At 57.4% G+C, this 25,754-nt stretch overlaps 1 protein-coding gene across 2 annotated transcripts; it reads left to right on the top strand.

The window, feature by feature from the left end:
• Positions 1-233: 233 nt before the first annotated feature.
• HNF1B (HNF1 homeobox B) lies at positions 234-24,030 on the top strand (the record flags this gene model as incomplete). Of its 2 annotated transcripts, none has more annotated exons than XM_084273155.1 (9): positions 234-571; positions 5,797-5,996; positions 7,372-7,558; positions 7,988-8,229; positions 15,704-15,867; positions 18,364-18,496; positions 18,621-18,812; positions 19,484-19,602; positions 22,100-24,030. In XM_084273155.1, the coding sequence occupies 9 exons, from the start codon at positions 234-236 to the stop codon at positions 22,118-22,120; spliced, it is 1,596 nt and encodes a 531-aa protein (XP_084129281.1). In that variant the 3' UTR covers positions 22,121-24,030. The 2 variants fall into 2 exon arrangements, with proteins under 2 accessions (XP_084129281.1, XP_084129280.1); XM_084273154.1 differs by having other exon boundaries at positions 7,294-7,558.
• Between the last annotated feature and the right edge of the window lie 1,724 nt (positions 24,031-25,754).

Below are 25,754 nucleotides of genomic sequence, written 5' to 3'. Positions count from 1 at the left end.
CCGATAAGGGCCGGGCCGGGGCGGGGGCGCGGGGGCCCGGGCGGCGGCCGGAGGAGAGGCCTAGCAGCCGCTGATTTGCATAAGGTATATTGCCTAATGGTGGCGGTCATGGCTTAGTAGAGGGCCGCCCGCGCCCCGTAGCAGCCCGCCGGCCGGGGCGGAGCGGCAGGCGGCCGGAGGGAGGGCGGGAGGCGCGGGGCGAGCGGCGGGGCGCGCCGCCGGCGCCCGGGAGGATGGTGTCCCAGCTGAGCGCCCTGCAACGGGAGCTGCTGGGGGCCCTGCTCAGCTCCGGAGCCACCAAGGAAGGGCTGATCCGAGCCCTGGAGGACATGGTGCCCGCCGGCGGCTTCGGCGTCAAGCTGGAGAGCCTGCCGCTCTCCCCCGGCGGGCCCCCCGACGGCAAGGCCGCCTTCCCGCCGCTGGCCAACGGGCACGGCAAGGGCAAGCTCTCTGGAGACGAGGGCTCGGAGGACGGCGACGACTTCGACACGCCGCAGATCCTCCGCGAGTTGCAGGCGCTCAACACGGAGGAGGCCGTGGAGCAGCGGGCCGAGGTGGACAGGATGATCAGGTACCGGTGGGGGGGACCGGGATGGGGACGGGATGGAGATGGGGCGCACCCCGGAGCGCGCCGGGGGTCTGTCTGCGGGCGCTTGGTCCGACGGCACCGGCCCCAAAAGCCGTGTCCGGGGGTCTTTCGGGGTGCGCCCTGCCTGCCCCGTGGTTAATCCCGATGGCGGGTCCCGGTGCGCCCTGCCTGCCCCGTGGTTAATCCTGGTGGCGGGTCCCAGTGCACCCTGCCCCGGCGGGGCTGTGCCGCGGTCCCCGCGGTGGCGGGCAGCCGGCCGGGCTGGGAACCCGCCGCGGAGGAGTGCTGGCAGGGAGAGGGGTAGGGGCCGGGCAGGCCGGGACCCTCCAGCCACGTCCTCCCGCCCCGTCGGGTGCTGCCATCGCGCCCGTCGCGGCGGGGCCTGGGGGGCGTCCGGGATTGCCGGGGCAGCGGAGGCTCGGACCGGCCACCGGCTCCTTCCCTCCGCCCTCCCTCCGTGCCGGGAGATAAAACATAAACTGCAACACGTGGAGCCCGGGGTGTTATTAATTTATTTCTATAAATCATCAACAGAAAGATACACAAAGGGCTGCGATTCGGGCGAGCGGAGCGGCGGGTTATTCATTGCCGAGGTTGTAAAGCGGACGGGAGGAAGGAAGGAAGGAGGGAACCCCCAAAGCGACGGGCTGGGCTCCTGCCCGTCCCGCGGCTCCGGACCCGCTCCGGGCCGTGCCCGTCCCGGCCGTGCCGCTCCGCGGGGAGCGGGGCCGCCGTCGGGGCGCGGCAGAGCAGCCCCGGGGGCGGAGGGTACCGCCAGCCCCGAGCCCGTGGGGCTGCGGCCGGCGTCGGCTCCACTCCGTCCCTGCTTCTCCCGGGGTGCCGGTGCGATGGCGGCTCCCCCGACAGCGCTCCCGGGGGCGGTGTAAGCGGGCGGGGAGCCCCGCGGGACCATCCCTGCGCGCAGCACCGGGGGTACCTCGCTGCAGCTTTCGGACCTGCCTAAGCACCCCGATTGCGGCACCGATACTGCCCGCGGGGCTCAGCCCCCAGTACCTGCCGGTACCTGCTGGCAGCCCCTAGAGCCCGGGGGAGCAGCCCCCTCTCTTGCCCCATAACAGACCCGGAACCCGGCTGGGTACGGGGACACCTCGGTGCCCGCGGCAGTGTGCGCAGTGCTCAGCCCCAGGCCTGCCCCGGTACCCGCAGGGCAGCCGGTGGCTTTTGGGGACAGGGCTGGGGAGCGGCACCCGTGTCTGCCGAGGGGCTCGGCTGGGACACGCTGAGTGCCGAGGAAGCTCCGTACAAGAAGGAAACCACCGCAGGCCTTTCGTATTGTGTTCCCACCCCTCCAGTGCAGCAGCACCCTGCCCTGCACCCTTGGGTGCTTGTTCCTGTCCCCAGACCACCCCCTTTGCCGGCTGCCACTGTCTTGGGGGGGTGCCGGGGGTGGCAGTGGGGGGTGCAGAGGAGGCTCAGCCCCACGATGGCTGTGCTCCCACAGGTGTTTCTGTGCAAAGTTTGCCTTTGGTGCAAACAAGAGCAGGCACATGTCCCTGAGGAGTCTTTGCAAAGAGCTCGTGTTTGCTCTAAGAGAGGCCTTTGTACTTGGAGAGGGAGCCAGGTAGGGGAGTCAGGAGCCATTTATTGCCGCCACGCATGGGGGCTAAACCCCCTCTGCTTCTGCTCCCGCTCCCCGGCGTTGGCGTCCTTATTGCAGGACTGGCTCAGTCTCGAGCCAGTCACATCCCTGGGGGTGCTCAGCCCCGCAGCTCTTTTCGGGAGCACGGGGAGGGCTTTGCTGCCCACCTGCGCTGCGGGTGCAGGCCCGTCACCGTGCCGCAGTCCCGTGCAGTTTGCCCTGGCCGTGGGCTCTGGGCAAGCGGCCTGATCCCTTGGGCCTGTTCATGGCACCCAAATGGCTTCAGCTGGCACGGGTGGGAGCGGGGATAGTGCTGTGTGCAGGCAGGTTGGCCCCAACGCTGGCACCACATTTACCCGCAGATCCCAGCCGGAGAGGTGCCGGCAGCACACAGAGCCCTGCTCCGGGGCGAGACGCCCTGGGATTCCCTCCCTGCCCCATCCCACCCACCGGAGCTCACCCAGAACCCCGCTCAGGCACATAATACACCCCAGGAGCACCCAGATCTCATGGACCTGGGGACCTCGGGAACACCACCCACCCTCAGAGACCCGGCCAGAGATGCCCCAAAGCCGCTCCACGACGTGGGGGGAGCGGCGGGCACAGCACACCTCCCTGCGCCGATTCCCTGTGTGCACAGGGAGATGCAGATTAGATAGATCATTTCTGTAGGGAGCTGGGTTTATAATCCATCTGTATAAATTCTTGGCATATTTCTCGGGGGATGTGGAGCGTATTTACCTGGTTTCAAGGCTGACAAAGGGGACGAGCGGGTCTGGGGATCCCTGGGGAGAGGGACAAGCTTTCCCTTCCACCTACATGTGGGGCTGGGATGGGAAATGCCCCTTTCTCAGGCTGTGTTGGTGGACAGGCTTCACTGCAGTTAATTCTGTGCAAGAAAAATCACCTTTCCCTTGATTTCGGTGGAGAAGAACCATGGATTCAGAGCTATAAACTGGTTTTCCAGTGTTGCAGCGCACCCCTGGGTTGGGTTAATTTTGGGGGGGTTGATTGCATATAAAATCCTGGCGAAGTTTGGACAATTAATGTTTTTTTTTTTTTTCATTTCGGTGACAGAACAAAACGAAACAAAAAAAAAGAGGTTGTGTTGAATCAAAAGGTTTTCCTCTCTGGCTTTTTAGGTTAACCAAAAAAGAAAAGGAGGGGGGGAAAAAAAAGGAACAGGCCAAACAAACACTCAAAGGTTTCATTTTGGGTCAAGTCCAAACATTTTGTTTAACATGAAACAAAATGTTTGGGTTTGGTTTCAGGTTGTTTAACCCTTTTAAATACGGTCGAGTTGATTTGTAAAGAAAATCACCGCTGAGAAATTAAGAGCCGAATAATTGTTTTGAAAGTTGTAAGTGTGAAACACGCTGGAAACGCTGAGGTGAAGCCTTCCTTAAAATCATAAAATAAAGGGAAACTTCGGGATATTTTTCTTCCCTAATTCTCACTTATTTTTTTTCCCAGCCAAAGCGCTGCCAAATTTTATTCCAATTCAGAAATTGTTTCTGTAACTCCCAAGCCGCTCGTTGGACGTTTTAAAGTGTGCTCTATCGCACTGGCTCCTGATTTAACTCTGGGAAAACGATGCCCTTGGCTTAGCTGGGAACCAAACTGCTGTTAGAACCTGTAATGAGCTCTGTTCCATTAACTTATTATTAATCAGTAATTAGTAGGATTGGTTAAGTGACACAAACTGCTCGTGACAAAAGTCCGTGTGAGCCCCTCGGCACGGCGGCCGGCGCGGTGACCGGTGGGCTTTGCCCTGCCTCGCGTTCCTGGCTGGGAAGGAGCATGTAGAGGAGAGCTGCAGTGGAAGAACATTTCCTTCACATCCTTCTTGTTGGCTTCCACCTTCTCCTGGGGCAGCACGAAGACCCAAGAGCCCCCAACCCCTGTGTGCCGCGGGCATCCCCGCCAGCCCCCGCTGCTCTCAGGACTCGGTTTACTGCAGGGGCCACCGAGCTGATGGCTGATCTGCATTTTGGGGAGAGGAGCAGGTTTTTATGTTCACACCATGCTACCCCAACCTGGGGTCCAGGCTGGTGGGAAAACTGGAGCCAGCGCATCGGTGAGACCGGGCGTAAACACAGCTCTGCAGGTCTGCAATGCCTTGTGACTGTTGCCGTATGGAAGGCATCCTATATACAGTAGGGTCCTGCTGCCCAGAGGATATGGGATTGGGCACAGGGACAAACTCTCTAGGAAGGCTCCGTGCTCTCCCAGGGGTGCGACAAATCCCCCGGCGCCGTCAGCCGGCTGGCCCTGCTCAGGTACCTTTTTGCTTTGGATCCAACCAGCTTTGTTTTCCTTTTGCGTTCAGGACAAAAAGTAAGAAATCTACTTGTTGTTTTATTTCCCCTTGACAAGTTGAAGGATCCTAAATAAGTAATGAATTGGGAGAGCAGTGGGACGGTTATTCCAAGCGCGGCGTTAGAGTCTGGCATTATTTGAGTGCATGACTGTGACCAGGTTCAGGCTCCGCACCGATTTTTTCAGCGCCGAAGCACTTCCTTTTAGTCCAGCGTCCTCCTGTAGCCTGGAAGAAGCCCAGGGGTCTTGGACACAGTGTGTTCCTCTGCCCTTGCACTGTGCTTTTCCTCAGAGCGAAAGAACTCAGGGAGCTGTTTGATTTTTTGGCTGTAATCTTATTTATTGAACTCCAGATCGGTGTCAGCTCCGGACGCCGGAGTAACGTGGATTTAGGAAAGACTTGTTTTATGCCTTGATCTCACAGGAGCTGAATTTAAGTGTTTAAAAATAGTCAAGAATAACTGAAAATTATTGACGGGGGAAGGTTGGGTTTGGTTCTCCAGTTGGGGACTTGCCTGGGTTTGTGTGCCCGGTTTGACCGTCTGCAGCTCAGCCTTTTGCGTATGGCCCCTGCCTATGTTTTGGTGTTGTGGAGGGGGGGAATTGGGTCTCTCTGAAATGAATATTGAGGTTTTTAGAGAATTAATCCCATGGGATTGGAAGGGAGAAGATGAAGCTGCAATTGCGGCGGGTGGTGTTCGGTGGTGTGCCGGGGTCCCCGCCAGCTGGCGGCAAGCTCCGGGGCATAGTGTGGGTACCACACTTGGGAGTGGGGGCAGGAAAAGCACCCCCAGCACCTCCAATTTACAGGTTTCTTCTTCCTCAGGGAAACACCCTTACGGGCTTCCCATATCCCTGTGTGTCCCACTGCGTGTGCATGTCTTCAAAGGGAGAGACGGCAGTGAACGTAAATGAGCAGCGGGTAACAGACGGGCTGCTTCAAGGATCTGGAGGTGCTTTACCAGCAGTAATGAGACCTTGATGTGCCCTGTCAGGACACTGGGATCCTCTTTACTTCTCCTTCCCTGGGCGAATAGCCTGGTGGGCACCCCTGGGTGGCCGGGGCACCCCTAGAGTCCTGCCAGTCTCTGCCTCCTTGGAGCAGGACGGGATGTTTTGGGGGCCAGGATGGCAGTTAGGAATATACTCCAGGGGTCTTGTGTCCTCTGAAACAGATTTAATAATAATGATGATGATGATGATAATGGGTTTCCATCATGGGAAGAAGCAAATACCTTGTGTTTTTTCCCCGCTGGGAGAGATTAACCTTTCCTTTCCCTCCCCACAGTGAGGACCCGTGGCGGGCGGCGAAGATGATCAAGGGGTACATGCAGCAACACAACATCCCGCAGCGGGAGGTGGTGGATGTCACCGGCCTCAATCAGTCGCACCTCTCCCAGCACCTCAACAAGGGCACCCCCATGAAAACACAGAAGAGAGCTGCCCTCTACACGTGGTACGTCCGCAAGCAGCGGGAGATCCTCCGGCGTAAGTACCTGTGCCAGCGCTTGCTCTTTGGGGCTCTGGGATGAGTAGTGGGCACAGAGCTCCCCCTCCCAAATCCCAGCCTGCCCACCATCCACTCCAAAACAGTTTTACAAGTAAAATGAATTTAAAGCTCAGAGAAACCACGTGAGAGCCTCTCAGGGTCGCGGCGACGCTGTGCCAGTTCCCCTAAGCCTGGCCACGCAGCTGAGTTCCTGTATGTTTGGATTCATCAGATCTGGGAAAGCAATTAATGATTACACACAATTAGCTGCCTTTCCCACCTCTGCCCCTTTTTCCTCTCCCTGTTTCTTGGGGCTGCTTTTTCTCTGCAGCTAAACTAATTAAGAGAGAAAAGCAAGGCCAGTAAATGGCTCTGATTTGTGGCTTGGGCTTGGGATGGGCCACGCTCCTGAAAATGGAGATGGTTTTGACCAAATACACAGATTATTGCTTTTTGTGCCCCTCTCCCACCGACCCCTGCCCCAGGGTCAGTCCCCTATTGCTCCAGGCAGCCCTGTTTTTGGCTGAGCTGCAGGTTGGGGCACTGACACCCCCCTTTAAAAGGGCTCTGCCTCCTGAGGGATGTGATATCCAGTGGCAGGGAAGTGCGGAAAAGGGTTTTTACACGAAATACCATTGCTTTGAAAACACACCTCAAGATGTTAGAGCAAACAGAGCCTGCTCCAGCCTTGCCCTGCATTTCCCCCCTCGTGGCAGGGGGAAAAGCCATTATAAAAAGAGGGAGAATTCCCCTGCAAAACCGAGAATAATAAAACCCTCCCATTAATCTCCCTTTACTGCCGTGGTGACAAGCGCTGGGTCTGAGGCGGGCTGCCGGGGAAGGTCACCTCTGGTGCCTGCCTGGGCGCGGGGCCGGTGTCCCACCGCACTGGGATGGGAGCGGGAGCCAGAGGGGAGCTGTGGGTGAGCGGAGGGAGGCACCCTCTTAGGGGGGCTTTGCAGTCATCCTGCCTGGCTCCTAGCTTGCAAAATTCCTCCTGGAACAAGTGTGGGCCAGCAGAGCCCATGAATATGCATGGCCCAAGTGTGCCTTGCCATTAAACACCGTCCAGAGGGGTGGCAATAACTCTCCCGCCGGTGTGCAAGGCTGGCTCCTTCCCTGCAGTGGGTGGTGGGGAGTGCCCAGCCTGCTCCAAAGCACGTCGGGCCTATGGGCTTGGGTGCAAGGAGGGGACACAGAGAGGTTGGGGAGGTGAGGGGAAGGCCACCTCCGCGCGGGATGGTGACTCCGAGCAGCGGCTATAGGCCGGCTCACGTCTGCTCCTTTCTCTTTCAGAGTTCAACCAGACAGTCCAGGGTTCTGGAAATATGACAGACAAAAGCAGTCAGGATCAGCTGCTGTTTCTCTTTCCAGAGTTCAATCAGCAGAACCAGGGGGCTGCCCAGCTCGATGATACCTGCTCCGAAACGCCCAGCAAGAAGATGCGTCGCAATCGATTCAAGTGGGGGCCGGCCTCCCAGCAAATCTTGTACCAAGCCTACGACCGCCAAAAGAACCCCAGCAAGGAGGAACGTGAGGCTCTGGTGGAGGAATGCAACAGGTAAAGGCTGCCCCGCACCACCCACCACCTCCTCACCCGACCTACAACCCTTCTGCTCAACACCACACGTAGTGCTGGGTTCCCAGCTCGCAGACCCGGCCGTTGGCTCATGGCACAGCTTTGCCAAGCTGCCTGGCTTTTTTGCCTCGTTTTCCCTGTCTGGGTGACATCTGGGGCTGAGTGAGCTCCCTGATGGGGATGCTGTAGGGATGCCACAGGGATGCCAAAGCATTACAGCAGCATCAGAGAGAGAGGAGATGGCTTTCACAGCATGGGTGTAGTGAGAAAGAGCAAGCAGGCTTTTAGGAAAGGCTTAAACACCCCCAAATTTGCCCATCGTCCCAAGCCCCCTGCCCAGTGGTGCTGGTGGAGGTGTGTGTCCCCCTCCCAGCAGCACCCTTGTTCCAACCTGTCCCCTTGCACACGCAGGGCCGAGTGCCTGCAGCGAGGGGTGTCTCCCTCCAAGGCGCACGGGCTCGGCTCCAACCTGGTGACGGAGGTCCGCGTCTACAACTGGTTCGCCAACCGGCGGAAGGAGGAGGCTTTCCGCCAGAAGCTGGCTATGGATGCCTACAGCTCCGGCCAGCCCCAGCACAGCATGAACCTGCTGCTGTCCCACGGCTCCCCCCACCACAACCAGCCCAGCGCCTCGCCTCCCAGCAAAATGCCAGGTAAGACCTCGCTGAGGGTGCTGGGGGGTGGTGGCAGGGGGAGTGATTGTGGAGCTCTGTTCCCGTTTTGCTTGGGGAAAGGGAGGCCGAGCCCCTGGGACTGGGCATGGGAAGGAAGATGGACAAGCCTGGTCCAGAGGGGAGCAAGTGCTGTCGCTGCAGTGTTATGGCTGGGCGAGCCACGTGGCATGGGCTGGATCTCTGTCCTGCTGAGGATAAATCAGTATCTGCTTAGTTGGTTCGATTCGCCCTAGTCCCTGTGCGGGCTGGGCTGGGCTGGGCAGGGGAAGGCTGTGTGTAGAGGAGGGCTGCTCCATGCCTGACTTATCAGCACCGGGGCCTTGGGATGCAGCCCACTGGTGAGCGCTGGTTTCAGGGAGGGGCGTGCGCTGGCAATGCTGCAAAGCCCGTAGGGAGACGTGGCAGCATGTCCTGGGCTTGCTGCAGGGCTGGAGCTGGCCCAGGCTGGGTGCATGGTACTGTAATGTCTCCATCCCGGAGCAGAGGGAGGTGGATGAAGAGAACTGTCAGGAGGGCACCTAGTTCACCCCAACCTCCACCTCTCCACACCATGTTTCATCCCCAATGGGGAGAGCAGACCTGCTGAAAACTCCCAGGGGGATTTAAGCAGGACATAATGACACCGGGAAGGGGGCTGTGCTCCACAGGGAGACTAATCTGGGCAGGCAGGGGGGATGCGGCGTGGGGTGAGAGGCTTTGTTGGGAAAACAATCCCCATTGTCCCCCATGCCTGCCTTCTGCAGGCAACACACCAGCCCCCTTGCAGGCAGGAGCCGGTGATGGGAGTCTGGGGATCAGCCTGGGGCAGTGGGGGCTGCACCCCAACTGCCCCTCATCCCCCATCAGCCACAGCACCGGCACAGCCCGGCTGGGGAGGCTAAAACCAGCCGCCTCTTGGAAATGACCCTGCCTGGCTCGTTATACACACCCAGCTCGTTACAAAGGCAAATTAAAAGAAACCCGTGTGGCAGAGAGTCCCTGCGGGAAGGGCAAGGTGCCTGCAGAGAGGGGACTGAGGGCTGGGGACAGTGCCAGTCTGTGACTGGACACCAGTCCTTGGGTGTTAGTAAGCCAGCGTGGTCCCTGAAACGGTACCCAGGGGATGTGCCAGTCCCAGGTGGGTGCCCAGCATCCAACCCAGCTCCCAGCCCTGGGAAGGACAGGCAGCATCCGACCCACTCCCAGTGCTGCTCTCCTCAGAGAGCCAGCCGGCGGTGACCAAAATGTGACCCTGCCCCAGGAATGCCCCGCACAATGGCAGGGACAGGGAGGACGTTTGCCCTCCTGTCACCGGCTGATTGCTTACAAGGTGCCCTACAAGCACATTGTCAGCAAAATCAGCTGTTTTCAGTGTCGGCCGGCGGGTTTTACAATACCCCACCAGCATGCAGCCCTGCGTTGTCATGGCGTTGTCCCCCCCGTGCATGCTTAATTGACAATTAAGCCGGGGCTTTGAACGAACCCCGCTGCCTTTGATGTGTCCCAGCCCTGCCAGCGCGCATGCAGGCACCCCTCGAGAGCCTTTGTTTTCTTCTATTAGGGGATGGCAATTACTGTAACCGCGGGCATTTATCTCGGGGCCGGAGGGCCGTTAAGCCCCAACTTTATTTTCCCGTTGGAGCGGTGGCCAGCAGGAGCCAGCCATGGCTATAGGGCCAATGACAGCCCATTCCAAGGGGCTGTTCAGTGGGGCAGGAGTGATGGTGGCGGCGAAGGGCCCCTCCAGAGGGGTCAGGAGGGCTCAGCTGAGGGAATTTGCTGGTGGCTGGCGCTCATATCCATCAGCCTTGCTGAGGAAGAGGAGGAGAAGGGCAGGGTGAGGGCCACCATGGGGTTTTAGGGCTGGTGGATGGTGGGCAGGGGTGGAGCTCAGCCACGGCTGCTTTGGGGTCACTTGGACCAAGCTGGTTGGCATCTCCTGAAACATTGATGGGTCCATCGCATCTTAAACACCCTCCAAGAGATGTCTGGGGACGTGCTGCCTCGGCAGGGCAGTGCTGCCTGGCTGACCCTATCTGGGACCGGCCATGCTGGGATTTGAACTGCCCTTGCACCGCGCGCGGCGGCGTCTGGAGCCTTCAATGCCTTAACAGCTTAATGACAGCGCTGGGATGCTGCCCGCATCCTACCCCTGCACGGCCCCGTCCCCCCCGTGACGTCCCCCTAGCAGGAAACGATGGGGCTGGCGGCATGGGGCAGCTGCAGCGTCGCTCCCGTGCCCACAGACAAAGAGGGATCACCTGCTCCTCGGGATGTCAATGGGCTATTGCGAAAGGGTGTAATGATGGCCCTGGCAGGGATAAGAGCTGTAAAAGTCAAACATCCTCCCAGCCTTTTCTTGGGGACCCATCTGTCAAGCCTCAAGCCGTAGTTTTTAACTATTTGGAGGTAAATACTTCAAGCCTATCTATCTTGGAGGCTTCTCTCAGACTCTGGACTTTTCCCTTCCTATGGGGTATTATCAGCGATCTTGGTTCCCTGTTTGATTTGAAGGTCACTCGGGGCTTTATCTCGGTGCCATGCTGTAGACTCTGGCTTATGCCATTTTTATCTTCAAGAGCCCCGAAGACAATCAGCGCATTGATGAGATTAGGTGACGCACCGCCCCGCTCACCAGCCACCCCCCTGCCTCCCGCCCTGCATACAAAGGGCCGGCCGGCGCCCGTCGGACCCCACAAAGCCCTGTCCCCACGGCCGGGGGTCACAGCATCTCCTCCAGCCCCTCCCGGGGGGGTTCAATACCCAAAGGTGGATGCGGCATCCATCCATCTGCCCAGCAGTACCTGTACTGTGATACCAGAGTGTCAGAGCAGCATCAGAGCAATCATGTGTGTGCACACACACGTATATGAATATACATTATTTATATATATGTGGATATTTCTATAGCCATAGATAACAAACATAAAAATAGCTGGGTACCACCTCTGAGATTCTCTCTAAGCCCAGAGGGGCACTTGAAGTGGTTTAAGGTTTTGCTGAAGAAGAGCCTGTCAATAAACCCTTGGTCTGGAGGCTCTTGGGGCTGTGTCTGGATCCTCCACGTTGCTCCTTGGGGTATGTGCCGGTTCTGGCTGTGGACCCGGTGCCAGCGGTTGTAATATTTTACTGTTGGGAGCATTGTGGGGCTCTGTGGGTACAGTGTGCTGTTAGGAGCTTTTCCCGGTTTTATGGGGGGTAATTAGAACTTTATGACAGCAGCAAAATGGGAGGGTCCAGTCCCCATAAACAGGTTTATAATGGATATAAACTACGCACCTCTGTAACTTAGCAAGATTAACACTTTAGGGACAATTTGAGTGGCAGCCCAAAATCAGAGCTGCCCTTGGGCGCTGCCTGGGCCTGTGTTTGGGAGGGTGAAACTGTCCCTGACCCAGCTGCTTCCACAATGTCCGTAGCCACAGCATCACTGAGTCTGGCGTGACCCCAAAAAGCCGCCCTGGTGCTTTGCCTGTATCACCCTGCTGCCGGGCTCCCGGTCCACGCCGGCGGCTGCATCCCCACGGGTTGGGCAGAGCTGTGGCTGAATCCTTGCCGCTGCCTGAGTCATCGGTGATCGGGCACGTATCGCGGCCGGGTGCGTTTTGGGGTTGGGCATTGCCGAGGATTTGCAGGATGTTTGCGGATCTCCGGGCAAAAGTGCAGCCTGGTGCTGGGGTGAGTGGCGGGTGCTGCTGCCGGAGGAGGTTGGGGTGTGCTGTGCGATGATGGTGATGGGGCATCCCACGGTGTGGGAAAGACATGTAAAAGTACAGTGAGGGTTGTTTTTTCTTTAAAAATAGTACTGTTTGATCATATCAGTATGACTTACAGCAGAGGAGAACCAGGCTGCTTCTTTGCTTTTGCATGATGAAGATTGCAATGGATCCAGCAAGATTATGGTTATTGACCACTGCCCTGAAACCCCCCCATTGCTCTCCCCACCCCAAAAATTGAGTCAGGGGAATGGGTCTGGCACCCCTGAGAAGTGTTGGGAGTGCTGGGGCTGGCTGCAGAAAGCCGTGGGTACACAGGACCTCCCCTGCTCCCTGGGGACTGCAGGGTCTGGGGGCCATCCCACCCCCCATCCCTGTCGGCTGAAACACAGGGTTAAGGCTCCCGGAGCCAGACCCCGCAGGTTGTCTGAAAACATAGGAAAGCAGTAAAGCATTTCACGGGCTGTGCAGCTCGGGGGCCACACAATAGCCAGGTCCCATAAACAGACCTTTATCCTGTGGCTGCAGCTTCAGTGAAGAAAAGGGGAAAAAAAGCCTTAAAGAGGGCAGGCTCCACACCAGACCTGCACAGGGCTGCAATCCCCAGCCAGGCTCCTCTCCAGTGGCTGCAGAGAGAGGCCAAAGAGGAATAAATCCCTGCACAGGAGCCGCTTCCAGCTGTGGAGGAGAGCAATGGGATAGCAGTTTAGGGCCTTGATGGCCGTCAGAGCTCATAAACCCAGGACCACAGACCCTTTGCTTGCTCTGGGAGGAAACCCTCCTGTCACGGTGTGAACTGCCTGAGCTGTCCCTGTGCATTCACCACGGCTGTGGGGGTCCTGGGAAGGGGGGGGGTGTCCCATGGCAGGTGTGAGTGCCTGTGCTGCTGGAGAATGGCTGGCTCTCCGGGCTTGGCACCCCCAGCAATGGCAGAGTGTGCCGAGGAGTGTTTGCCAGGGAGCCAGCGTCCAGGGAAGCCTGGGCATGGGTTACCTGTCCTGCGGCAGCACTCTGTGTCCCAGCACTGCAAAATGGGGTCCTGCGGCTCTTCAGAGCCCAAAAGAAGGGAAATGGGGGCTGGCAAGAGGGCTAGAGGGAGCAGTGAGCAGGAGGCAGCTGGGGAACAAGCCTGAAGGTGGCTGCTGTCCCAGCAAATGCGTTTAGCTGGGAGCTTGAAGGAGAGGTACCTGCCATCATCGGGCAGCTCTGGTACAGTGGTCGCAGTAGCATCAGCAATAATGCCTTATGCTGGTTTCCAGTGTTGATTATCTAATCTGTCCCAACCAAACCCACCTCTGAGGGCATGTAAGTAACAGTAATACCCATCCCATCCCAGGAATGGGAAAAATCTAAGCCAGGATCCTTGGTGGCTTCCTAAAGGTCTGCAAGGTGGCTGTGGCAGAGAGCTTGTACCCTGCCTGGCAAACAGTTTCTGGGCAGACCCAGCTGCCCACGGGTTTTGGGGACACAGGAGCCCCGCACCAGCACATCCCCTGCAGAAGCAGGGTCCTTGGTGGGGGGGGATGACGGTGGCACCGCTGCTGCCATCCCTGGAGTCTGACCTCACGCTCCTCAGGAGAGTTGATGTTCATCAGGACTTGGAGTCTTCAGTGGTTTTATCTAGATACCCAAAACCGTGGTCACCAGCCTATCTGAAGATCTCAGCATTGGTTATTGTTTCTCAAACAATAAAAGTCCTGTCCTTGTGATTCCAAGGGAAAGCTTCAAAATCAGCTTTTAACATCTTGCATGTTTTAAAGACAACTTCATCACTCTGAGCATCTTGGTTCCAGAGTTGCAAGCATCCTCAGCTGGGTCAACCATGAGTTTGGGGAGGTTTTTGGTGGGGTTTTTTTTTTTTCCTTACCCAAAGCTTCACTGACTCCAGAAGAGATTGAAGATTGAGCAGAAAACTCTGATCTTCTTTCCAACAGGAGCCGCCTCTGCTCCTTGTCTATCTTTAAGATCACGCTCAGAAGAAAGGGCTTTATTTTATCTCCCCTCCCATTGTTTAACCAGCGCTGCAGGATCTCGGGCCGGCAGCGGCTGAAGCACACTCTGCACGAGGCTGGGACTGCAGGGAAGAATGTGTGTGACAGTGCCCTGGTTGAGTAATGTTTACCCTGTTCGCAGCAGAGACGTCCACTCGGACCAGCAAATATCCACCTGCCAGAGGACATTCTTTTATTATCAGGGATAAAAGGGGTTTGCTGGGAAATGATCAGGAACCAGACATCGTGGGGAGATTCCTATCTTTGGGATGTGTTTAACCAGCTGATGGGGGGAAAAGTTGGAGGCAATTACAGAGGGACTTTGCTGTGGTTTTGGTGGAGGGTGTGGGTAGCTGTCTGTGCTTCAGCAGGTGCTTTCGGAGCTCGTGGGAAGCAACCCAGGGTCGAGTTATCATTTCTCTCCTTTTCCTTGATTCAGAGGTGTTTAGAGTAGCCCTTAGAGCATCCTCTGCTGAGCCAGCCTGCATCTGCTCTCCCCCTTGGGCTCCTGGGAGAAGGAGATGTGGAAATCCCAGGAGGAAGATCCTTTACCTGGGTGTGTTCAGCAGCTGTGGGTGCCTGTGCAGTGTCAGGATAGCTGGGAAGCCACCAGCATCCTCCACAGCTTGAACCTCTCTGGTTGACAGTTGTCTTGGGGTGCTGTCCCCAGTGCCCCCAGGTTCATGGGCGGGTGATGCTCTCGGTGGTCTCAGTTGGGAGGGTGGGCTTAGCTGCCATGGCTTGCTTTCCCAGGCCGGCTGTGGAGAGTCTGTCCAGCATCTGCTTCGATCCTGGGGCAGTTCAGTGACCCCGGCTATGAGCACGGGGCTGGACTCCTCATAATAAATGGCTTTTCGCTGGAGCTGTCAAGGCAGCTCCTCATAAAAGACGCTTTTGTTTCCCGTGGGGTTTCCTCAGTTAATTATTTGTGATCTGTAGATGCCTTTCCATGACACAGGGCTGATCGTGTGGTTATCAGGGCTGGGCACTTTAGCCAAATTGGATATATTTATATAGAAGAACTGTGCCTGAGCCAGATTTCCCTCCTCTGTGGTTGGATTTGGAGGTTGGTGTGTGCTTGCAGCTGGTCCCTTGGCCTCCCTACGATAATCTGTTAATCACACACTTGTTGAGCGAGAGTTGAGAGGGAAATCAGCTGTGGAAGGGCCTGAGAACAAAAGTGAGAGGCATCGCTGCTTAGAGCTGGGCAGCACTGGGGTGGCCAGGGGCTGCGAGGAGCTGGGTGAGCCTGGCAGCGGGAAGAGCTGGAGGGTGCCGAGTTGTTGCCGATGGCTCAGGGCCCCAGGCTGGTGTCTGAGAGCTGCAGGGACATAGCAGGAGTTTGCACGATGGGAGTGAAGCGTGTGGATTGGAGCACAAAGGATACAGATGGGTGTTGGGCTGGGTTGGGCTCCCATGGGAGCAGTGCTTTCCATGCCACAGCATCAGGGCCATGGGCAGCATGGTGGCTGCAGCATTTAGCATCCCTCCCCACGAACTTCATGTTGTGATTTCGGAAGCAGGGGCTGGGGAGAAGATGGGAAGTGGCACTGAAGAAAGGGACATCCCTCCTGTTTAGCCTGTAAGGATGTCATCTAAGAGCTTACACATCTGTTTGCATCCTTGTGCTGTGCATGCTGAGGGAGCTGGGGAGGGCTAGGGAGGGGTCCACCTTTGCAGGGATGCTTTTGGAGGGGGTCGGTGCAGCCAGGACACCCACCATCACCCATGGCTGATGTCAACAACACTGGGGGTGCTGTTTTGCAGGGGTCCGGTACAGCCAGGCGGCGAGCGGCGAGGCGGCATCCTCTGGGGCCATCAGCCACCACGGCACCGGTGCCATGGTCACCACCAGCCAGGCGGTCCTGCAGCAGGTCTCCCCGGCCGGCTTGGACCCGGGCCACGGTTTGCTCTCTCCCGACGGTAAAATGGTGAGTACACCTGGCCTATTGTGGCTGCGGCGCTGATAAGATAAGAGGGCCCAGCGGGCAAAGCAAACACGCTTTCCCCGGGTTTCACACGCGGGCCCGCACCGAACAATGGGGCATTGTGGGGCCGGGGCCGCGGTGCGGGTGCACGACTGTCCCCGTCACCCGCCTCAAAGGCGACGCTCGGCCCCGGCGGGCAACGGGGTGTTTTCGGAGCGCGGCCCATAAATGTGACAGAGCCCTGCTCGGGTTGTTATTGATCGCATGCCTGGCGGATCGAAGGCGCTGGGTGGATCGGTTTGTTTTCTCCTGCCTGTGACATGGGTTTTTGATAAATAAGGCTCGTTCGTTATTTTTTCCCCTGAGCTCTCCCAAGTTTGGAGCCTTGCCGGGGAAGTGGTTTCCTTTGTAAGCAGGGACCTCCCTGTTCCCCCGGGCATCACCTGGGATCTCTAACCTGTGCCAGCTCCAGCCCAAAACTCTTGCCTCTCCCAGTCCCCTTTCCCACATGCTTTGGGGCTCTGCTGCAAGGGCTTCGCCACAAATTCCCCGGGGTGGCAGGTAGAGATGGGACATCAGCATCTCCTCTGGGTGCCTGACACCTCCCCATGTGGGGTGCTGAGGGGTTAGTTACAAAAAGTGGTCATAAATGCAGAGCTGGGCTGGGTTTCCAAGGCTTGGGCTGCTCATTTCCGTGCGTTCCCAGCCAGTGCAAAGCCCTTTGGAAGAGTGTGCGAGGAGCGGGGTGAGGAGAGGGCACGGGGTGACGAGGCAGGACGGGACAGCAGAGCACAGCCCTTCCCCAGAGCAGGCTGGGGAGGTTTGCATGTGGCTGCTGCTCTTCCGGGACGAGGGTTTTGTTTTATTTTTCCTGCTGAAAGCGAAAGTTAAACATGGCACAGGGTGGCGGGGCTGAGCCTGCTCTTCCCCGGATTTCACTTCCATTTTCGGAGGGTTCTCCCTCTTGAGCTGTTATATGGATCTCCTGGATGACTATGGAGGGGCTCAGCATCCCCTCCCTCAGCAATGGCCCTGTTGAATTTGCATTTCCTTCTGCCGCTCTCTGGCTCTGAGTTGTGAGGGTCTCTGCAGCCCCTCGGGCTCTGACCCTGACCCCCTGCAAAGCCAAGGAGGGGGGATATTGCTGAGCAAAACCCCAGCCCTCCCAGCACGCTCCTTCTGCCCCGAACACACCTCAACCTCCCCAGGGGCGTGTTGAGCCTCATAACCCTCAGCCTTGAAGTCATAAAATGAGTCAGGAGTAAAGGCGGCAGCAGCAGGCTGGGGCAGGGGGATGAAGTGATGCAGAGCTCAGCGGCTCGGTGCCAGCACCCCCTCCGCCAGCTCCTTTCTCTGAGGGGTGGGCTCGTGGGAGCGCAGGGACCCTTGGCCGGGGCAGAGGGAGCTCACAGCATGGGAGGAGAAGCATCTTGCTGAAGTGTGGCAGCACTGCTGCTGACCTGTCCCCGTTGCACCGGCTGCATGGTACCGCCGAGGACTCTCAGGCTCCCGGCAGCGTGCGGCTCTGCCAGCTTATCGCTGATCTTTAAGCAGGGCTAGCTAGTGCTTGCTGGTGATTTAATGAAAATATGCTGTAGGCTGTGGTTTCTGGTAAGTAAACATGTGCCTTTAATACCCCACATGGAACCAAAGGCTGCCAAGGAAATTGCTGTGTCGGAAGGCAGGCTGTTTTTCCAGGCGGGAGCGTTACTGAGGCTGCAGAAAGCTATGGTGTTCCATCTCTCATGCTCTGGTGCTGCTGTGGTAGTGTCAGAGGGTGTCCCCCAAGGGTGCGTGCTTTGGGGGGTCTTTTCCAGTCGTGCAATCCCCGGAGGATTTCTTTTTGGGAGCAGGGCTTCGGGTCCAAAGCCCCCGTGACATGAGCCTGGGCTGCTCTGGCTGCAAGTTGTTTGACTTGTGCAGTCAAGTGTGGTGTAACCCGGCCTTGAAGGCACTTTGAAAGTGGAAAATACTGGATCAGGAAATACGAGTCACTCCTGGGCTTTGGAATTTATTGATGGATTTGTTTCAGTTGCAGCAGGGCTATCTCCAACTCACAGGCACAAAATAAACAAGGTGCTGGGACGGGTGTCCAGAAGTGTCACACAAAGCACTGCAAGGACACGGCTCCGAGCTCTGATTGGGGTTGCTCAGTGCAAGGGGTCTCTAATTAGAGGGATTAGGAGAATGTGCAGCAATTAAAGAAGCCAGGCACTTAGCCCATTTGTCCTGGGGACCAGCTTCAGTCCTCTTGGCACACTCCGAGTGCCTTTGTGTGTCTGATCCCTACACAGTGCCCCAAAATCCCAGGAACCAGCTCTGTTGGAGCACACCCAGCCCATCTCACCAGTACCTGCCTGTTTCAGAAGTGATGGCACAGATCATCCCTGCCAGATCCCTTCTGTCTGCTTTCCATCTCTTCTTTGGAGGGGAGGGGGCCGGGAGCAGCCCCCTTGGCTGCATCTCTGATGGGGGCTGTCTGACCTTGTTCTTTGGCAGATCTCCGTTTCGGGGGGCGGGCTGCCCCCGGTGAGCACCCTGACCAACATCCACAGCTTGTCCCACCACAACCCGCAGCAGTCCCAGAACCTCATCATGACGCCGCTCTCGGGAGTCATGGCCATCGCACAGAGTAAGTGCAGATCCCGAGCTCGCCCCCACGCCCCTCACTGACTCCCTGTTCCTGCAATGGGGAGGGGGATGCCCAGCCTGTTTGTGCCAGTACTAACACCCCCCTCCTCTTTCTCTCTTCCCAGGCCTGAACACCTCACAGGCGCAGAGCGTACCCGTTATCAACAGCGTTACTGGCAGCTTGGCAGCTCTGCAGCCGGTCCAGTTCTCCCAGCAGCTCCACAGCCCACACCAGCAGCCGCTGATGCAGCAGTCCCCCAGCCATATGACACAGCAGCCCTTTATGGCCACCGTGACTCAGCTCCAGAACTCGCACAGTAAGGCTCCGGGTGGTACCTGCAAAGGGAAGGGCACAGAAAATGAGTTTGGATGGAAAATGAGTTCTGCTTTCGTCCCGCTCTCCCCTGCCCTTGGCTGCTGCCTCCTTCCCATGGGTACTGGCCGGTACAGGGCTGTGAGTGGATGGTTCAGAGTGGCCGCATCCTGCCCCATCCTCTCCTTCCCCCGTGCCACTGTCTGTACCGCATGTCCTGTACCGCTCTGCTGCTGCCTTGTGGGTGGGCTGCAGCCCCCCCCCACCCCTGCATTTTGCACCTACTTTATTTGTCCTCCTGCATTCTTATTGCTAAAACACGTGCTTTGCTGGAGGAGGTGATTGGGCCTCTTGCACTCCTACAATGCTCCAAAGGGATCTGGATTTGCCCCATATCCATCATCCCAGCCCCGGGCTGGGTTGCAGTGGGGTTCTGGAGCTGCTGGTGGCTGGTCCAGCCACAGCCCTTCTCTCCCAGCTCCATTCCCTGGGCGAGCTGCTACCTGAAAAAGCAGCAGCTTAGAAGCAGGCAATGGCTTCTTTCCATGCCACCTTTTACCTTGTCTCCACGGTGCTCGTTCCCACGCAGCACCTCTGCCACCAACCGCTCTGCCCTGATGTGAGGGCCGGGAATGGCTTTTCCCTGACAGCTGCTTGTCTCCCTCTTCTCCACAGTGTACGCACACAAACAGGAGCCTCCCCAGTATTCCCACACCTCCCGCTTCCCCTCGGCAATGGTGGTGACGGATACCAGCAGCATCAGCACGCTGACCAATATGTCTTCCAGTAAGCAGGTAATGGCCAGGCTGGGGGTGGTGGTGGTGGTAGTGCTGTGCAGACGTGGATGAGGGTGTGCAGGGGTGGGTGTACGGATGTGGAGGGGGGCTGTTTCTCCCCTGGAGAGGGGTTTGTGGCAGAGACCCCATCCTGCTGCCTGATGGCAGCTGATGAGGAGCCTCAGGGTGCTGAGCACCCCATCCCAGCCCCTTTGTGGGCTCTGAATAGCCCACTTGCAGATGGTGACCACGATGGGGATGCAGGTGTAGCACCACAAGGACTTGGCTAATGCCTGTTGGTACCATCAGGACCATGCTCATCCCTGGGGCAAGAGTGGGACCATCCTGCTGGGGCTCAAATTGGGCTGAGCAGGGCAGGACCAAGCAGGCTTTGTTCCCGGGGGGGATCCACCCTGGTTGGGGTTGAGCAGAGGAGCTGGGCTCTGATGCACCCTGACTTGCCCCAGCCCCTGAGGCTTTATCATCGGCGCAGGTGCAAGGCAAGACTTACCCTGGTTGAGATCAGGCCTAATGTAGACAATGGTCCCTTTCTGGGGACTGTGGGAAATATGTGGCCCTTATTGATTGCTAGATAAATAAGAGAGAGCCTTGAACTTGCATTCAGATAAACTTTTGGAGTGAGGTTTGACAGGGGAGAGGGAAAAAATGTCTGCAATGACCACAGAGTAAATACGGCGTGGGATTCCTGTGAGAGCCCCCCCACCCCATGGATGCCTGGCAGGGGACACACAAAGGGACAGGGCTGAAAAGGGGAGATGTCAGGAAAGGGGCTGTCCTGGGGGTTTCGGGGTACCAGGAAGGGGTGATGAATGCCACCGCCCCCGGCTCGGGTTGGGCTCCTATGCTTTGTAGTGCTGGGGGGGGGCGGGGGTGACCATTTATCTGCACCCGCTCATCTGGGCCCAGGAGGCGGTCAGGCACGGCCGCGCTCCCTGGGAGCACCATTTCCTCCGCACGGCTTTATCAGCCCATCTGGTGTGCGCTCAGGCCGAACTCCCCCTGATTAATCGTGCTCTCCTGCCTTTGATGCCGGGCTGGCCGAAAGGAGCCCTGGGCACACAGGAAATATCCCTGGCAGGGGGATAGTGCCTGGCCATCCCTGCTGCCCGGCTGGGCACTGCGAGCAGCCTACCTTGACGCAGCGCTGCCCGGGGTGCTGGGGGCTCCTTTCCTCCCTCTGCGTTCTCCCTCCATCATGCTTTTGCACTTAAAAGCAGGAAGATTAAAGCAGGAAGAGGCCTCATGGATCAGGACAGGGGAGATGATGGGATGGGTCGCACATGGGCTCGTCCTGCAAGTGCCGAGGGCAGGATCTAGCCCTGGTGCCCCCTGCACAGGGGTGGGTACTGGGGTGCTGTGCCCCTCCAGTGCAGCTCCCAGCCCCAGGGCCTCCATTCCTACCAAGCACCCCATGTTCTAGCTGAAGCTGCAAAAACATGCCCTGGAACTGGTATCGTTATCTTTCAATTGCTCCTTTTCTTAGCAAGGGGTGAGTGACATGCCACAGAGGTGGCATGAGGGGGACCCCCTACATGCTGCTCCCCCCCCCAAAATAGCTCAAATGCCCTGATATTTTTGCACATGGAACCCCGCTGCTCCCGAGCAACCCCCCTTTGCCAGAGGAGAGGCATCCTCACGGGAAGCAAAGCCTCCGGCATCCTCCGGCAGCTCTCCTGCACCCAACCCGGCTGCTCCCAGTCCTGCCAGCAGGGATGGAAACTGGAGGGACGCCCCTGTCCCCTCCACCCCAAGCTGCCCCCTTGCAGCCCAGTGCTGTGGGTCACTTATCAGATGTTGTTGTTTAGACCTGGAAGGGGCAAATACCTCCTGGTTCCTTTGACGACGCTCGGGGCTGAGCCACCATTTTTATTACGTTAGCAAACACCTGATAGCGGCAGCCCGTCCCTAATGACATGTCACGGGAGGCTCCTGGCGTCTCCTTATCTCCGCCTTACGATGTTTGCTGTGTGCTCCAGCACACAAGGTCACCCATGGCTCCCAGCCACCCACCCCACCGCTGACTGGGAGGACCCTGGGTGTGGGACCCACTGTGGTGGGGTAGATGTGTCAGCAGGGGCTGCTCAGCTGCTTCCCCAGAGGGGACAGTGACACTGGGGGACAGTGACAAGCATGGTCCCCAGCCCCGCTCCCACCCGAGCACTGGTGCTTGTGCTCAGCCTTGTGCCTGGCTGTTCTCAGCAGCGCTGCTGAGCTGCGTGGCATCATCTCTGCAAAGCCTGGGCTCAGCCCCCCCCCTTTTTTTATGATTATTATTTTGGGGAGGGGGGTGGCAATATCTGTCTCTGAAAGTATTTTCCCACCACCTCCCCTTCAGGGGTGCTGGGGAGGGCTTGGGTCCAAGCAGGGCTCGTGTGGCACTGCCAAGGTCCCTGGGTGGTGTTGGGAGGTCATGCCCCTAGATGCTTCATGAGCCCCCTGGGGTGCTGCCTTCATCCCTGCCTGTTGGTCACTGTGCTGCTCTCTCCCTCCCCAGTGTCCCCTGCAAGCCTGGTGATGCTCCACACCTCACTGCTTTTGCACATAGCAACGGGAATCTTATTTTCCACAACATCCCGCCGGTGACCCGCACGCCGAGCCCGGGGAGTCGCCAGAGCGAAGCCCAGCACCACAGCGAGGAGCTCAGCAACCCGAAACGGAGCTGGAGGGAGGCTCGAGACTCCCCGTCGCCTTTCCGTGCCCCGCTGGGGGTGAGCCCGGATTCAGGGGGTGCCCGCCCGGGACCGTGCCTCTCCTTCCCTCCACACAGTATTTCCAAGACATGTCTTGGGGATTTTTTTCCTGAAGTATTTGCCTTCCAAGAGGCCGTTAGCTCTGCTGAGGAACTAGGAACAAGCTGTACCGGGGCCTGGCCAAAGGGAAAGATGGATGATGCTATTTAAGTTATACGCCTCCACCCGACGGACTGAGAGGGACTTGGGTCTGTTACTTGGCGTTTGGAAGGAGGAATCGCGTGTGCTGTTGAACTGAGCCAATTAACCTGTAAATATAGGTACAGTCTGCTCCATCCTCACCCTTCCCCTCTCCTATACATAGAGATTTATATAAAAGAAGTAAATTCTGTCCAATGGATGTAAACTACTGTAATTAAGTGCAATTCCCCCACCTGTACATATTGTTCCTGAATCTCTTCTCTTTCTTCCCACCCTTTTTTTTTTTTTTTGGTTGTTTTTCTTTTGTTTTCTTTTTGGTAAAGCTCAGAGTTGAGGATGGGTTTGGTTTTGTATTTCTCTTCTTCTTTTAAATGAGTTAATGCAAAGATGCCAGTGAGGCAGCACTGGTCTCTGCTCTGCGGGAGGCTGGGCACATGCATGTGCATGGGGACATCCCACTCAAAGGAAAGGCACAGGGCAAGCCAAGCCGAGCCCTGGCAGGACCTGGATGATCTGTGCAGGGACAGCTGTGGCTACAGAGATCTTGAGGAACTCTTCTGTTTTTGGGGACTCTGAGAAGGACTGCAGTGGGGTGGGGAAGCACCCAGCAGCCCACTCAATATGGCCAGGCCGCCAGGGAAGCATTTCAGCATCAACATTTTCAGGTGAATGAGGCTGAAAGAAATTCTGGTGGGATCTTCCTGAAGTGGGAGGTCAGGGACTGTATCTCCCTTTTCTCCCTACCTCGGGGCGCAGAAGGGACTGGGTGCCCAGTTACCACCTCCTGCCCAGTAAACGGCCAGTACAGGTGGCTTATTCTCCACCATTCACAGGTCAGTGATCAGCCTTGTTGGCTCCACCTTTATCCATAAACACGGTGCTCCCAGCCCCGTGGTGTCCCCTGAGCCGCAGCCGGACAGATGGGCGCTGGGCTGTGATGCGATGCAAGTATATGCTGGGCTGTGATGTGAGTATGCTGGGCTGTGATGTGATGTGAGCACACTGGTCTGTGGTCTCCGTTGGCAGCAGCAGCGGCTCTCGGAGGAAAAGCTTTGCAGCAAGGTGTCCAGTTTGTGAATGTGCCCAGCTCTGTGGTGAGGGCACATCCCAGCTGCACGCCCACTGAGGACACCCAGCTCCATGCCCAGAACCCCAAGGGGCTTTAGGTGCCCCAGTCCTACCTCCTAGCGCTGTGGCAGCTGGACATCGCCTCCCCTCCCGTGAGACACCAGCTCCTCCACTGCTGTGCCCCTTCGGAAATGGATCTAACGCTCCCTGACTGCTGTGTGATGGAGAGAGCTGGAGAACACTGGAGGTGCCAATGGACAGGTGACCACTGCTGAATGAAAACCACTGGGTGCTTTCTTTGGGGCGAGAAAAGGCTCTTTTTGCTCTGTGTTTGTACCATGTCTGACACAGTGGGACCCTCACCCTTGCTGGGACTAGTAGGAGCTGCCCTGCGGTGAATAAGTCATCATGAATGGGAGACCGATATGCAGAATGACATTTAATTTAATGTATACCATAATTAAATACCAGCTCTTCTGAGTCATGGCTGCTGCGTGGTCTGTGTGTTTCCCCAGTACTCACCAGCAGTGGTTTGGCAGAGCCGGGTCCGGCAGGCAGTGGGAGGCAGGGACACAGGCAGTGACGTGTCCCCTGCAATTCGGATCTGGGTTTCAACCTGCCCAAACAGGGAGAATCGAGTGTTTGATGGGAAGCACCGGGTGTCAGCCAAAACCAGCAAGGAGGTGGTGAGACCCGTGTCCTCACCCTCCTAATGATGCAGTAATGATGTTGCCCTTACTCAGGCACAGTTTATTCCTCATCCTCTGTGAGGTTTAGCAGCCGAGTGTTAAGCAAACCAATTAGGAGCCGGGTGCCAGACAAAGCCAGACCTCTGGTTTGGGATGCTGAGCCTGTGGGTCAGTAAAGCCTGAGGGGGAGGTGGGAGGGCACACGGGGGTCGCAGTAAAGCTTTTGAAGACCTTTGATGGCAAAGAGCTGACATCGCTGGGGCACAGCAATGGGAAAGGATGGTCCTTGCACAGGTGCCATGTGGGGCTTCGGCTTTAACCACCTTCGGAAGTGCCTGGGTTTGGTTTGGCGCCCCCTCTTCTTTTCCCCGTAAGTCAAGCGTGGGCTGCTGGGGGAAAGGCTTTCAAGAGCAGCAATCTGGTGCTGAGCTTCACCGCCAAGCAGGATGTCCCAGGGCTACAAATCTGCCCAGGGAGCTGCTCCATTTGAATTTTAGCTGCCCAAGGCAGAGGGCAGAGGCCAGGCAGTAGGACGGCTGGAGAGAGAAGGTGCAGGGTTTATTCTGAGCTCCCCTTTGCACCTTCCCACTCAGCAAGCCCTTTTCAACACACCAGAGAGTACCAAGCTGAGCCCTGTTGGAATGCTGCTCCTAAATATTGGCTTCCCAGCAGCCAGGGAGGGAATGGCTTGGATTCTTCTACTCATGCTGAGTGTGGTTTGCTCTACGACTGGCTGGTGAAGTGAAATGGGCTCAGCTTTCCCCAGCTGATGCATATCCAGCATCAGGCTGAGTTGGTCCTGCAGAGGAATGGGTAATGCAGTGGGAAGAAGAGGGGTGAAAGAGGCACTAGATAACCCACCACATCTGAGTGGGTGCTCCCAGGGGAGCTGTACCTTTTGGGGCTCCATTTCTGTGCCAGCTTTGAGCCAGGCACAGGCTGAGAGGCTTAGTGACAGCTCAGTGTGAAGCGGTGTTTGGCAAAAGGCCTGATATGGGTGCAGCTCTCTGGAGAGCACTGAAGAAGGGAGTAAAACCCCTGGGGAACAGAGCCCCTGAGATGTAACCCCATCAGAGAGGGACCTGGAGAGGGGACGGGGGGAAATTGAGGCAAAAGAAAAGTGAGAAAAAAGGCATCAGGACAAAGACGAGGGGATCGCTGCAGAGCACGGAGTGTGTGATAAAGCAGGCAGGATAAAGTCAATAATGTGACTAGAACAAATGATTGAGAACAGACAGTATTTACCCAAGAGGTGTGAATTTATGAAGTTGCCAAACAGCTCAGTGTGTGCTGTCACCCACCCCTGGGCAGCAGGAGAAGGTACGTGATGGGCTGCCAGGGGATGATGCTGTGGGTGCTACACCTACCAGCGCCTTTGTGGGGAGAAAGGTTCCTTTGATTTGGCTTTCACCCCTGCCTGTGGAAACCTTTCTGTCCTGGGGAAATGCCACCCAAAAAGTGCTCCCCTGAGCAGCCCCTGGCCTGGAGCTGGGGCTGTCCC

This window comes from Gallinula chloropus, assembly GCF_964237585.1.
Source record: "Gallinula chloropus genome assembly, chromosome: 19".
NCBI lineage: Eukaryota > Metazoa > Chordata > Aves > Gruiformes > Rallidae > Gallinula > Gallinula chloropus.
This window is presented reverse-complemented; position numbering and strand designations above follow the sequence as displayed.